We start from the raw sequence: 15341 nt of genomic DNA, 5'->3' as shown, positions 1-15341 counted from the left end.
TCAGCTGCTGATCTTAGTCTTATAAGTCTTATAAGTATACCGAGAAACGACCTGAAAAACTGCGTTTTCCAGGGTACGACTCGTAGGACCAGCTGCAGCATCACAATCTACTGACTTTTTGCCTGTCATGACTGCCCACAGCTAGATCCAAGGTGCGGTTATCAGCTGTCGACGTCGTCGGAAATCAACGTCACAATGTCTTTGAGAAAGAGACCAGCTGTCGCTGAGTAGCCGAAATAATATAAGAGCAAGGTTGCTTGTTCCCTCAGGTTACCGCGTGGTTAAGTCTGTTTGCAGTGGAAATCTTCGGAAGAGAAAATGGATCTGGGAACCAAGGATATAATTTGCTTATTCGGCTACCCTACTGAGGGGTCATTTATTCATCCGGGCCTAAACACGTGAAAGGCAAACGGCACGTGGGGCTAGTGTTTTTGTATCGCAGATTTCCGACAAACTGCAGTAGCAAACAGGCTTCCTCCCATTAAATTGTGGATATGTTGTTATACCACATTTCACTATCTCAAGCAGAGCTACCAGGCTGGTGGAGATTCTGGGGAAACAGCTTCATTCGTTCCTTTTAGGTCCAATCCGTCCGCGCTGGCGACTATTCACTATTTACACACCACCAGGTGTCGTTACGCGCTCTATGCTGTCACCAGTTCTACCATGTTGGCACTGGAAAGCGTGAAAAATTCCTCCGCCTGCGCCGTCAATCATTGCAAAGTAAATATTATGCCTCACCACTGAGCTTCTGAAATCTTTAAATTTTTTCCTTGTTTAGTATCGTGCACACGCAGCAGTTACCGAGTATTCAACTGACATTTCACAATCAGACGCATTTTATGGTGCTCGTGTTTTTTTGCTTGCGTTCACCAGCGCTGATATACAATTCTCCAAAACTCGATCGACCTTGGCCTAATGAAATCTTTGTATGAAAAAACGAAATTATTGTAGCCGTACATTCAAAAACTCTTTTGAAGAGACGATACCTCAACTGGTTACAAGCTGCCCCAGATTACTGGATTACTGGAAATCAAAGTGAAATTCATTGACGTCGATGAAACGGACGAAACAGTTGGCTGATATATAATAACAGCAAGTTCAAAGATCTTACCAAAGCCTAATGTAACGGTGGTTCTATGCCAGGAGTATCTTCGACTACGGCTTCGTTTTTTAATTCTGTGGTTGGGTGCTCGTGATATAAATGGGAACATTTGGGTTCATAGACTTCATCTTCGCCAAGGGAAATCCGATAATTGAAACATTGCCTGCCAACACGGTGTGAAATAGCATCTCACTAAGTGTACATTTGGTGAAGCATTTAGATTTTTAAGCCCATGGGAAGGGCTACTATGGACATCCAACGAGAACCTAGAAACGCGGCGAGGTAAGTGCAACTGAACCACCCTAGATGCGATGGTACACAGAGAAAATGCTTAAAAAATAGGCCCTATCAAAAATAAGACCAAACAAAAACACTGTTTAATGTTTCTAGAAATGATCCTTACCCAAGAAGCCAGAACGAAAAAGCTTGCTTTCGAAAACAACCAATTACTTCCGTAATGCACTACTCATAAAGCTGCTGATAATTCTTCGCAGCACATGACCGGTTTCGCTCTTCTCTGGGGCTCATCAGGTAGGCACAGTCCCTAAGTTTTCGTAAACCTTGTGTTCTACTTAAAATCAAATTGCACGAAATCAGCGAAATACACTTAGTTGCAAAAAATTTGGTTTTACGGGAGACACACCTAGAAGTCAACTGAATCTCTCGTTTGTGATGTTTCCAGGCAACCGAATGTGCTGCACCAGTCCGCCTCATGTTTCAGTCGCTACGGTATTCGAGATATTGTGATACAGGTATGTTTGTAATACACTGCTCATAATGTTGCTGAAAATTCTTCGAAACCCATGACCGGTTTCGGCCTTCTTGGGGCTCTTCAGGTAGGCGCAGTCCTCTGGAAGCATCACAAACGATAGATTCCGTTGGGTTGCAGGTGTGTCTTTCGCAGAACCAAATCTGTTTGCTAATCCATTACTTTCTTGCTGCCAAATTGTTTGGTATAATAGCTGTCGGACCGCTGCATTCTCGATAGGCTTACTCAGCTTTTTTGATCGATCTTCTGTGTGCGCGTGATATAAGCCCTTGTTCAAGGAGCGACTATCTACTTTGCGCTAGTGCTCTTGGCCTATTCACACCACGGGTAGCGGATGGTTTTGTTCATGTGTTGAATCGATTGAGATTAAAGGCACGCACGTAACTTTATGTGCGTGTTTGCAGCAGTCATTTGGATGCCACTTTTCGAGGACAAACTTGCTTGTGTGTGATTCAATAAGGTGTTTATTTGCGTGCTAGTAATTATTCCTTCATGATATCCGCTTTGAAATCTCACAAAATTTCTTCCGTCCTGGAACCGAGAACTGTCAAATTAACGGAAACTTATCGGTTCACACATAGCAGAAACGCAGTCTGCGTTTACAGGCTTGCTTCCAAGCTGTTTTTACATCTATACGTTCCCTCTTGTATTTCCCTGTGCACCGAAGTACAAATAAGATGAAAACGTTCCCACGACTGCATTCAGTCGTGAAGTGTGGATTTTCAGGGTCTCTTTTCATTTCATTGTGTAGACAGAAAACACACCGGTTGACCGATTGCTTTATTTTTTCGCAAAAGCACAGTGAGTTTCGTTTTCATTCGAATGATGGATTTTTTCCGGGTTTTCACGTGTCATGAACTCCTGTATTTCTACTGTAAGTTCCACTATACACACTTGCTAGCTGTTATCCGAGTGGGCGGGAATTTCGCCATTTGGTGCCGATGGTGATGGTCTTCCATCACGTAACTTTTTCAGAAGCATGTGGTGAGGCGAAATGAATATCTGCTCCTCGGTTTTACCACTCTCATTTTGATACTATCCGAATCAGTTGCGTAATTAATGCAAGACCATGTTGTCTTCATTGATCCGTGCAGCAGTCACTGCGTTCCTGAACATTTCGAGCATTTCATTTGGCACAGATTACCCGCATGTAGTCTGATCCACTCAACAATCGTTGACGTATATTTCATACACTGGGCGCTAGATCCAACCACCTCTGGGTTGCTGTTTCACTACTGCATCTTTTAAGCATAGTTAAAATTATTGTTTCTGTCTGAATTCGGACGAGCGGTATGCCAAATTGTCACTTGGATCTGTCAAATGTTAAATGTTCACATTCGTTCATGACGCAGCGAATTTGAGTTGAACATAAAATTGAGAGTATAAATCTAGATTGTGCTTTCTGCCTATCCTAAGAATATTTCCATCAGAGAGTACCGCAGGGCAGCAGATCTGGTTAAATTTGAGAGTAGTCATGGTAGGTGAGCGCAAGCTAACTTTGGGATAACCATTGGTTGCCGAAGGTTGGCGAGCGCAAGCGAATTTTGGAACAACCGTTGGTTGCCGAAGGTTGGTAGGAGGGGCCGATAATGTAATGGATAAAATCGGTGCTCTTAACCTCTTACCCCGGTTACAATTGGACTACTTGTTCTCACGCCATTTTGGAAGAGAATCCAGGTTAGTTCAAGTTTCTTCTACCTGCGATAACTGCTGTAACTGAATCATCCAACGATTAGAGTTAACACCCACGAGAAGTTGCGAACCTGTTAAAAACAGCTTGATGGTGCGAACGTGTGTTATGTATGCTCACATATCTGCAATCTACGGAAACGTGACTTCATCACGAGTGGAAAAAGGACGATAGCGCAATCAGTGATCTCGCACCCACCCACACTTGGCACGGTCGCCTGAATTTTTTGGTGTCAAAAATTTACACAGGTATGTTGTTATTGATCGGGCTAGGAGGAGTGAACTATAGGACAATTTCGGTCGAAACGCGTGCAGTCAGGTTATTATAGTTCTGAAATTGCGGCTTCCATGAGTATCCTTTTCTCACTCGGAATTCGAGAACCCTTCAATGCGCGTAATTTCGTTTTCAATCACACTGTTGTTCTGACAATTAGGATGAACAAATGTTGGGTTTTCATAGGCCAGCGTTAAACATACGATGCAGCGAGTCTGAAACCGACTTTAAGGGTTACCTAAGGGTTATCCTGTGTGATTAATATAGGGCGTGAGCAGTGTGGAAATGCAAGACGTCTTTTCTCTTGATGACATTTCAGAACTAGCCATGTGTTTCTGTGCTATGTTGGGGATGCAAGGGACCCATCTACTTACACAGAATTAGATCAAATCTAGTTTTCGTAAGTATCTTCGTCCTGCCCAACTCAGGATATACACATTTGACATGATTCTTCCCCAAACACGAATGAGCATTAACTCTTTGAATGATGACGAGTATCAGCAAGCGCTCCAAATTCCTCAGAACGTCCCGTCCTGGTGTCTTCTCACGTTGTAGTAGGTATGTTTCGTATCGTATTATTCTGGCCGATACCTCACCATATTTCGCTTTCGAATGTTTTGCAATTCAAACAACTTTGTTTTTAGCTGGCTATATCTGTTTTAGGAGGCCAATCAATCCTGTCATTGATTACTTATTGAATGTCGCCTTCGTGACTGTAAGATGGGACTCACAGCCACGGCTTTTGGTGCTATCTAAGGAAATCTAAAAGGAAAGTTGCACAAAACACTGTATTACTATTTCATCCGAGAGCTCACGGACAAATATTTTGCAGATGACACCAATACAGAAGCTGGCCGACCCTCAGTTGAGCAAATAAAGTGCTCACTTTCATTCTGTGAGCTTCCATGCATGAAGCTGGTTCGAAATCACGCCACAGGCCATTTGGGTGGTGAAACATCTTTGCCGAAAATAAAGGACCAGTGGGCATGTCAAGTTCAGTTTGGAAGCATCCTGAGCGATAGAGCCATGTACGATTATCAACGGTATGTTGTCACCAGTTAGCAAGGAGAAAGACAATCTTCATTTCGATTCACGTAACTTTACGTTTTCACCCACATGTTGTAACTCTTATCTACTCGAGCCAAAAAAATTTAAACCTTTTCCCAGATTGAATATAACTAACAACGAACTTGGCTGAATCGATTTTGTCATGTATCGAAATTACAAATCATTCATTTGGCCTAACCGGTGCTTTTTATCAACAGTGGAACACTTTTAGTCCATTAATTCACTGACTGTTTTCGGAGCTGCTTGGAAACAATGATTTCAATATTGCCCCCATTTCTGCGATATAAGGGTGTCTTAATATTAGTACTGTTTCTAAACCTTAGTACATTCAAGCGGCTATAAGCTCCATACTGAAAATCACGGTATAATTCAGGTGTTCAGACGAAATCTTTAAATAAAACGGTAGGCAGATGGGGCTCAGGAAGGGAGCACATTTCCGCCAAATGATAATGCCTTCTAGGTCAGATGTCCCAATAAAAAGCATTTGGCCTGAAGGATATCCAGTTTCCTGAACTGGTTAATGTGCTGGCAAAACCATACTTTTCTTACAAAGCCTTCTAAACTGCCGGGAGTACCTCTGCATAACGGTGAAATTCGATAGGTAATAGATGAAAAAGAGGCAGCATAATTGGGACAGTGCCCTGTCCAGATCATGACCATTAGGAAACCCGAGGGATTTTGACGAAGTTATTTTAAGATGAAGGGAAGAATGGGAAGACCATGTCCGACACGCGTTCTTGTAAACCAGAAAACTGTTACGGGGAAAATCCCGCGGTGAATTGCGTTGCCAACACAGCTACCGTTATTCCAGTGAATTGGCTCTGATTTCAGAATCATCCGGACTACTCGCGAGTAGACGGAATACAAAGGCTTTTTGAAGTCTGCCAGTCTCAACGACGACCCTATTTCGATGCACGCGGTCACTGGGACCTACCATAGTGAATCGTTTGGTTACAAAAAGAATCCAGACAGCTCCGCACAATCATACTCATATCCAGATTTACAAAAATTCCTCACCTATCTTGGTTAATGATCTGCACACAGTGAGAGTAGTAGTAGTCTTACCCATGTTTTTTTCACAGTGCTATGCGAATGCGAACTCATTTGCAAACCATCTTCCGAGCCGACAAACAAACAAACGCCTTACGCATGAGAAGAAATGTATTGAGTGTTGCCAAATCTCGCCACATTACCATGGACTAACTAGCAGCTCAGAGGAAGAATCATTTCACTGAATGTGTGGAACTTCCTTGTGAGAAGCCGTCACTCGGGAAGCCAGTCAATACGTCATCCTGTAATGTGGCTTCCAGTACAGAAGCATGAATGGTGCTATGTCCTGTCTAAGTGAGAGCCAATCACATCGCTGATAAAATACTCATGGTCAAACGGTTAGGCGTTCAACCACGAAGTTTGCGGGTGCGAAACTCTCTGAGTTACGTGGGATGCGTGCTGTTGATGATTACCAAGAAGGATGAAAAAGCTGTACAGTGCTTCCCGGATTTCAGCATAGCTTGGCTTCACAGACAGAGTGAAACCTCAGTTGGACATTTATTCATGCTAATACTCCAAGAGGTAATCAGGGTGTTAAACTTCTTAACTAGCTTCAGGTTTGATAGCCGCCCTTTGAGAATCGAACAAAATTAAGTTGAAAGAACAAAATATATACTAAATTCCAAGACTGCGTAATGGCTCTGTAATCTGTTTCCAGCGCAACTGATTCAACAGAAACGAAAAAATGAGAATATAACGCTCCAGAGACATTCCTTCTGTTATTCTACTAGATTTGTGCACAAATATATTGAGCAATCAAAGATCAAGCTACCAGCAAGACTACTTTAGATTACGGAGCATATGTTTTTTTCTACAAATATCTTAAAGCATGTGGTTTCGGTGTGTCTTAGTACATCTAGAAAAAGAATTCCATGTAATTTCGCTGTTTTCCCTAATTTCTCTTGCGATGTGTCTATCGTGTTAAAAACGCACTTACTTTCAGGGTGCCTTAAGAGTCTTCAGTGGGGTACAAAAGGTTATAAACAGGATTTTGATTACTGTTCCATTCGCCGAGTTTGACAATGCAATCCAGCTGTCAAAGCTGGGGGCTACTTATATTCTACATCGCTAACTTGAATTTTTTTAGTTAGTTTTTTATGTTATCATCCGAACCAGGAGGAGTAACTTTTTCATCATCACTAAACAGTGCTCTGTCCGGTTAGTTCTCCCAAGTGACGCGACCCTCTGCGGTCTTTAGTATCTCCTGCTTTTAGATACTGTACCAGCATGGGATCATCTTCATCTCTCTATTTCATTAAATGAGAGGCGAATTTCAAAATTCGTAGATATGGTTTATACATGAGTGGGAGCCTTTTAGCTTCGATGTACCGGCTCTCTCACTCGATGTAGCCATCATCGGTCCTCTTTTGGTTTTCTTAGCCGTTTACTTCTTGGTTCCTTGTCATCTTGTTAAACATATTCTATTTAATAGGATAATAATACATCTGATGCTATTTTGTCGCCTATTTATTAGTTAACCCAGCATCTCGTCTCAAGAGCATATCATGACATTAAACTAAACTGGAGATCAGTAACTTGACCGACCTCGTCGTAAAACTTACCCAAGGATAACCCTTAGGTAACCCTTAAAGTCGGTTTCAGACTCGCTGCATCGTATGTTTAACGCTGGCCTATGAAAACCCAACATTTGTTCATCCTAATTGTCAGAACAACAGTGTGATTGAAAACGAAATTACGCGCATTGAAGGGTTCTCGAATTCCGAGTGAGAAAAGGATACTCATGGAAGCCGCAATTTCAGAACTATAATAACCTGACTGCACGCGTTTCGACCGAAATTGTCCTATAGTTCACTCCTCCTAGCCCGATCAATAACAACATACCTGTGTAAATTTTTGACACCAAAAAATTCAGGCGACCGTGCCAAGTGTGGGTGGGTGCGAGATCACTGATTGCGCTATCGTCCTTTTTCCACTCGTGATGAAGTCACGTTTCCGTAGATTGCAGATATGTGAGCATACATAACACACGTTCGCACCATCAAGCTGTTTTTAACAGGTTCGCAACTTCTCGTGGGTGTTAACTCTAATCGTTGGATGATTCAGTTACAGCAGTTATCGCAGGTAGAAGAAACTTGAACTAACCTGGATTCTCTTCCAAAATGGCGTGAGAACAAGTAGTCCAATTGTAACCGGGGTAAGAGGTTAAGAGCACCGATTTTATCCATTACATTATCGGCCCCTCCTACCAACCTTCGGCAACCAACGGTTGTTCCAAAATTCGCTTGCGCTCTTCCAAAATGGAGTAAGAACAAGTAGTCCAATTGTAACCAGCCAATAATTAAAACGTTCACAAAAGATGTGGTTGTTGATAAAAAGGAAAACAATAACGTTCGCTTCCCGAAAGCATTCTGAATGATAAAAAAGTATCAAAAAATTATCGCGGAAGCAAAGAATAGGGGGTTCGGTAATCTTTCCTACTGCATGCACAGTTATACCGCGAACTGGACAGCAATATAAGGTGTCAAGCAAAAAAGAATAAGAGCAGATTTGTTTTTGGTCCGAAACTATATGAACTGTACAGGGAGATAATTGTGCGAAATTCGGTGCGAATGAGATCAGGCATTTCGTAGTCAACGTGGGACGGTTTCGCGAATGGAAGACTACATTCACCCATGAACGGATCGTTAGCCAAATAACTGAGCAAAACACTGATGACAATAAGGTTTGCTCGAATGCTCTTTAAATGTTCCCGTTTGTAAAGTCTGAAGGCAGTAAGCACACTTAAAATGTTCAGGATGGTATCGACGTCCAAGAGCATTGACACAACGACCTGTTATCGGTTTCGAACATGCGTAGCATAACAGTCCTCGACGTTGGTAGAAGTGTGCTTCACAAAATGGATAGCCGTCCACTTCGTGAAAGTTAGATCCTGACAGGGATTTTCCGCAGTCCTATTGCGAGAAAAAAATCAGAAAATAGTTAAGCATAATCTTTTCTTTTGCAACCAAATTTCACTTTGATTAGGCCCTTATTCAGTTCGTATTTCCTCAATTTTGTGCTCAAAAATGATTAATTTGTTTCCATCCAACACCCTACCACAAGAACCAAGTTGCAAACTCCACAGCAATCGGGTAAACTGACACAGACCAAACCTTACCAAAAATCTAACGAGATTACACCTTCACGAGATTCACTATATTCCTTCATCCTGAGAAGTAGTGGCAGAAATGAAAAATTGTACTACAAATTACTTATGTTGACTGGAGACTTCTAAGCCTTGTTTAGTCACGATTATTCACAAAGCATACGCATTCGATCCAAAGCACACCCTTCTGTTAGGTGAGCAGTAAAGATCTACATCCAGCTTAGGATGGGTTGTCCCTGACCGTCGCCACTTACATGCGAACGGCATTCAGTAGTTGCGCAAAACCATGTTGGAGATAAACAATAAAGATGGCCATACCGATTTCATTGGACAAAGGAGATATAGGCGACTAACCTGACAGACGAAGCAAGCTCGATGCCAGGGCACGTCCAGAGCGGTGATGTACGAATCTGTGATAGTCCGATTGCAGCCACTGCATCGAGTACCGAAGCGTTCGAGATAGCATGCACTTGAAAAAAATGTAAAGATGATGTTAAACAAGTCAAACTGTCGTATGGAATGGGGATAATTTTGAATCAGGGCGCGTTTTGAGCGGCAGCTGACTTACGGGCAATATACTCTGTTCTCATGCTCGTGTACAGTTACTTGTCCTGAGAAGCCACGGTAGCAGCCATTGCAAAAAAAATGTTCTGGGTGCCACGTTCGACCCAAGGCGACGATGCATTTCTGCGAAATGGAGGGTGAATCCGAGAAGAAGTCGAAAAAATGACCAGAATACTTTATGAGAAACGATATCGTATGGATTTTGTTAGTCATCAGTGGTAGAGTTGTTTTGCCCGTAAGAGACATGAGATCGACCAATTTTATGATTCGATAATACCTCTGTTGAGTTTGTAACGCCCACCCCCGATGGTACATGTAGCTCGGTAAGCGTTGTTATATGACCAAAGATAGTCTTCAGAAGAATTTTTTATCATTTATTTATCAAGCTCCTTCTTTCTTAGTTTTTCTTGACCTGAATGATGGAAATGGTACTAGTTACACGATTGCACAGAAGTAACGCTTCACATAAGTGAAATGTTTGAAACTGTTCCACACCAGCTTGGTCCATATGAGAAGCAGTTTGAGAATTCTTTCTGAATGAAATTTCTATTTACTTTGTAAGATGAAAAACCAAGGGATTTTCGGATGCAAGTCTAGTACATGAACTATGGAGGTCAAGGTTCTTCCAGCCTCTGGGCCCCGAAAATGTGTCTTGGGCTATCGGGGTTTCAGATCAGGAGCTGACGATATGTAAATCCAACTCTCAACATCTTATTGTGAATATGCTGAAAACAACGCGCCAGTCAGGCCTCATGGACCTGCATTGAAAACTTGAGGTGCAACTGGACACCATTTCCCAAGGACCAAAACAATCAATTTCGCGCGGCACATTAGAGCTGATCTGGCACTAAAGTCTCATGGAAAGAATCTCCAGGTAAGTGTCAAAGTACGAAATCCATAATTTAGTCATTACAGATTACCAAGTACTGGTACACTCTGGTTCAGCTTGAAAACTCTCCTAGCTTACTCATCTTCATTTCCAATAGCAAACGAATTGGGTCGAATGGCGAATGACAGATAAGACATTTTTACTTTACATATCGGAAAAGATTAACTTCTAGGATGGCAGGCAGAACAAATGTAGGGAAAGGATCCCGTGAGCTCACGTTGTATGCACATACCAGCAAGATTTACGTGAGTTCTGGAACCAGAAGTAAGGGTGAAAATAACTACTGAGATGCGATTCATCTGTCTACCATTCATAAGACGAAACAGTTGTTTTTTTAGTCTCTGGGGTTGATTTGCGCGATCAGCTCATACTGAAGGTTCACTGACCTAATGGATTACTCAGTGTGATGCCAAGCGACGATGTACACGAGTTCATTTGATCAGGATATTTGCTCTGTGCTTCACGTTGACATTAAGTGACCTAAGTTGTTAACATTTTCACCATAATGTGGGGGATAGTACTGCCGGATGGACAGGAAGCTTGAACATTTGCTGTGAAAGCCAACACGGATCGCTTGGGATAATGTAACGTCGCCGTAGATGGGAATAAAATTGGCACGTATTCTACGTCAACCTTAAAAGGTAGTGTCAACCACGTGCGGCGGCAGTCTCGGATTCTTTCGTCTACCTCCTCTCTCCACAATGTGCTGTTGAGGTAAGTCAAGTTAATTTAACCAAGACTTCGGTCAGTGAGGGAGAAAGAGATGAAAAAAAGAGAGATAAGATAAGCCAAACTTTCATGGCTGTCTTCTGGTAGAAAACTTGGATGCTTCGAAATGGGACTCATGATACGTCGTCACAATTCTGTGGGTACGAAGTCACCAATAGTCTGTCTGAATAAGATTGACAAAAATGGCATAGCGAAATTTAGATTGCAACGTGTCAGTCATATACTAAAACGATACAATTGCTGTCTAGACGGAATTTGACAGTCTGAGGATGCCTTAACTAGCTTATATGTCAGTAAGACAAGCGAGCGCCGACCAACTGGACGTTGGGAAGTGGTTGCTGAGAATTGGTCAAAACAACAAAAAGGAGATATTTCCAGATGATGTGATCTGATTAGATAGATAGATGTTGCAGAACTGGAGGTACCGTGACTACCTCTATTCACCAATCTAACTTGTTTCAGTGTATCAAGACAAATATGTGCCATAATGCACATCCGAGCGCATTTGTGCGTATATGCGCGAAATTTACCAGAATTGTTACTTTCTGTTATTCCTGGTAGTGCAAACTCGATACCCTGGTATACAACCTCAGACACAGGCTAATCAAAAATGGGAAAGGTCAGTAGTCGAAGAAAAAACTAACCTCCAGGATAGCCTCCCCACAGTTGGCGCACTTCGGAGAAAAAAGCCTGGCGTGGCAATCGGTACAGTATGGTTGGCTGTCTCTCTCGTAAAAGTTTGCTCGAACAAGACCGACTCCGCAATTTGTGCAAGTAAAGTGGTCCGGATGCCAATATTTGTCCATGGCAGAAATAAGCTAATCGTCGTGGAGGAAATAGTCAAACGTTGAAAGTTGAAAGTGCACAACAGACAGTGAAAATAATGTAAGTTTAACGGCGGACCTAGTTTGGGAACTTTCAAATGTTTCGATAGACCGGGGTGGCTTTTTCAAAAAACGATGGGGGTTGACGAGACGTCCAACGGTTTCGATAATTAGCTGAATGAGTAACTCTGGAAGCATTCACCATGAACCATTGACTCTTGGTACACGTTAGTAGCTTTAAGTCATGTTTTATCAAGGTGGATCTCATAAAACCCATAGAGAGGGAAGGATTTAGAAGCAGCAGTCACTTCCTTTCACTTTCCGACCTGGCTCGTAGGGTATGGATATTAGTATAGTAATGCTTCTCAGAGGGAACACCCAAAAGAATAAATGAAGCTGACCGCCGAAGTTTTGTTGAAGTAAACACACATATTAAAGAACAATCGATGTTATATTCCAGGTTCACTTCAGTTGGTGATGGGCAAAATAAAAAAGCCATTTGTTAGAGGTAGTTGTTTTCCAGTGTTTCTTGTACTCACAAGTTGGCGGAAGGTCCTCCTCAACTGCATCTCAATCGGGAAATATGGTGATGAAATAGAAAGCTACGCTAGAACTACTATCCATTTAGTCGTAGGAAGGTTTGATTTGTGGCCCGAGTCAATGTCAGAGCCTTCAGGTGTCTCTCTTGCTGATAAAGGGAAGAGTAATCGATCCGAAAGACGTTCAGGTGTTCCCAGGACTTGTTAGCATTAGACTGGTTTTGCTGGGCTATGCAGATTACGCTGAATGATTCGACCGAATTGATTCAGAGGTCTGAAAGCAGCAGGTGACTGGCGATAACACCTGTCATTTGTTTGGCCGCTCCAGGTTTTCGGCAACTTGATAAATACTTCTTGATTCTCTGAGATGAGTGCTCTGTCTATTGATCCATACAGACTTCGGAATAGTCACAAGCAAATGGATATATAAACACATGAACGTCAGAAACTGACAATTTATCCGTAATGAGTAATTGTTTTCTGTCGAAATGTATCCCCACCTGGCTATATTGGACTGTCGCCTCCGGCAACTCGTCAGATTTTCTGAGTCTGTGTCACTCTTAAACGACAACTGTTGGGCCCCTTAATCCTTCTAGCGGATGCTAGCTCCTCATGCGAGGTGTTTTGGTTAAACATCTCCCATAGGACTTCTCCAGAGAAACCGCAGTCCAGTATCCTGTCTGTCCTTGTATATATGAAGGGATCTGTGGTCCAGACTTCTTACGAAGTTCTCATATTTCGTGCTCACGAAACTAAGAAAATTGATGTACTGCCCAGCCTATGCAAGTTTTCCAGGCACCATACTAGGGGTGGATCATTCTGGCTCTTGGTCAATGAAACGCCAAGGAACTAGAGGACACCACAGGATTCGCCTTTCCCGGGAAAAAGCAGTATCAGGTAGACAGTGTCAAAAGAAGTTTTTAGCCCTAGAATTGAAGTTTGGGAGATAAAGGTAATAGAAATACCATAAATTAAGAGATGGTAAATATCCTAAGGCTGGTTTTAGAACTTCGTGTTCGCGTTTGTCGTTCTAGGTAGAGGTTTGGATGGGAACGAGAGGAGGGCTGATTTCTACTTCATATCTTTGTTGGTGAGTAATACCATTGAACAAGGAATGTTCTCAGTAGTACAGCCTTAAACTTGTTCTCTAAAGTCTCAACTGAATAATGGATTCGAACAGAAGCGCACCAACAAATAAGAAAGAAGTATCTAGTGAACACAGATTTTGGATAGCTTCGAAGTACTAGAAATTTTCCTCGAGGCTATTTGTGCATACTTGTTTGCGGACGGGTTCAAGGAGCACGTTTAGCCACCGATGGTGGACGGGTGGTTTTGTGCAATTATTGTAGCCTATGTATACGGGTTTCGGTGAATATCACTGAGCTTACACAAGATGGCAACCATCTTTCAGGTTATCTGTGCTTCATCTTTTTTTCTCCGATTTTACTGAGCGTTTTTTCTCCATAAAACAGACCAGCCAGCGACACTACTCCGGATCTTCGATTTAGACATGATGGAATGATTTAGATTCTATGATGTAGGCCTTTCAAAGCTTGTGACTGATGTGTTCAAACACACCCAAACTTCATCTCAGATTGCAGTATAGAGCACCTAATATGAATCCCTATTCCCCTTTGCTATTCCATGGTGCCACTTTCCAGGTTACATTTTAGAAGCATGAGTACGAAAAGCACTGTAAGATAACACCGAAGAGATCAGGTAAACAATTACTGGAACGTTTCAAAAACTAGACTGGGCCATGCACATTACGCCACCGGAAAGTTCACTCTCCGGGGAAGCCCTAAATGTCAACTGCCAAACTACGCTTAGGCAACATGTTGTGATATGAAGAGACCTTGTGGTCTTGAAAACAAGCGTTTTTTGAAGGGGATGACAAGGATCAGTGTTCAATCGGATACGCAATGATTACTTCCAGCTCCCACCTTAGTGTATTCAGCATCACCGGAAAACAATGTTTTCGAAAGGGAACAGACTACTCGCACTTGTTGAAAACTCTTAGTTAGCTCACGATCGGTTTCGTCCTTCTTGAAGCTCATCAGAGAGGCGTAGTCCACGAATTTCCGGCAGTCTTATGTGCGCAATTCGTGAAGTCATTTGCGCAATAACTTGTTTTTTGGCGGAGGACTCAAATCTGGTACCGAATGAAACAGGAGACAGCCTTGTGCATTCAGTTGAAGAAAACTATCAACCAGAGATTTAGTCGGATTCATTTGGGTTCCCTATCAGAATCGAATTGGCATGCAAATGAATGTATTTCACGGAAATGATACTCGGTAAGAGGGATAATGGCTTGAGCAAATAGGTTGCACATTGGCATTGTTACCAACGTTCGGAAGCACCACATCTAGGTCGCCTATCTGTGTTAGTCAAGAAAAACGTAACTGTTTGCTGTTGTCCCTGGTGGACCGTTGAATCTGACTTTGAAGATTAGGCCCGAAAATTCGAAAAAAAATCGTAAGGGAATCAGTCCATGTAACTGAAAGTCACTTCCAAAACAGGGGGGGGGGCAGTTTACTGGCAAACTTCGTCCTATCTCATGTTTGCCGTCACGAAGAGACTGGACCTTACCGTGGTGTGACGGTTTGCGCACCTCAGCGATCCATTGAGCTATACTGGAGAGTGTCTCGCGACACTCACAGAGCCTCTCATACCAGGCTGGTCAATGGTTAGAGGTCTGACGAACACAGTCTCCTGGCCCTCCAGGTTGGGGGTTG

At 42.5% G+C, this 15341-nt stretch overlaps 2 protein-coding genes across 2 annotated transcripts in view; one reads left to right on the top strand and one right to left on the bottom strand.

Annotated features, from left to right (window-relative positions):
* Positions 1 to 1352: 1352 nt before the first annotated feature.
* The window catches only part of T265_07033 (hypothetical protein), a gene marked incomplete at both ends in the record, with an annotated part of 70191 nt that continues 56202 nt past the window's right edge, over positions 1353 to 15341 (top strand). The window contains 2 exons of the mRNA XM_009172457.1: positions 1353 to 1387; positions 1788 to 1857. Of these exons, the coding sequence (XP_009170721.1) occupies positions 1353 to 1387; positions 1788 to 1857 (105 nt within the window). The remainder of the gene's footprint in view (positions 1388 to 1787; positions 1858 to 15341) is intronic.
* The window catches only part of T265_14193 (hypothetical protein), a gene marked incomplete at both ends in the record, with an annotated part of 64591 nt that continues 57506 nt past the window's right edge, over positions 8257 to 15341 (bottom strand). The window contains 4 exons of the mRNA XM_009172476.1: positions 8257 to 8867; positions 9416 to 9530; positions 9630 to 9748; positions 11888 to 12061. Of these exons, the coding sequence (XP_009170740.1) occupies positions 8601 to 8867; positions 9416 to 9530; positions 9630 to 9748; positions 11888 to 12061 (675 nt within the window). The remainder of the gene's footprint in view (positions 8868 to 9415; positions 9531 to 9629; positions 9749 to 11887; positions 12062 to 15341) is intronic.

The sequence above is a fragment of the Opisthorchis viverrini genome (assembly GCF_000715545.1).
Source record: "Opisthorchis viverrini unplaced genomic scaffold opera_v5_158, whole genome shotgun sequence".
NCBI classification, from domain to species: Eukaryota; Metazoa; Platyhelminthes; class Trematoda; order Opisthorchiida; family Opisthorchiidae; genus Opisthorchis; species Opisthorchis viverrini.
Note: the sequence above shows the minus strand (reverse complement) of the source record. Positions and strands in the feature narration are given on the sequence as shown.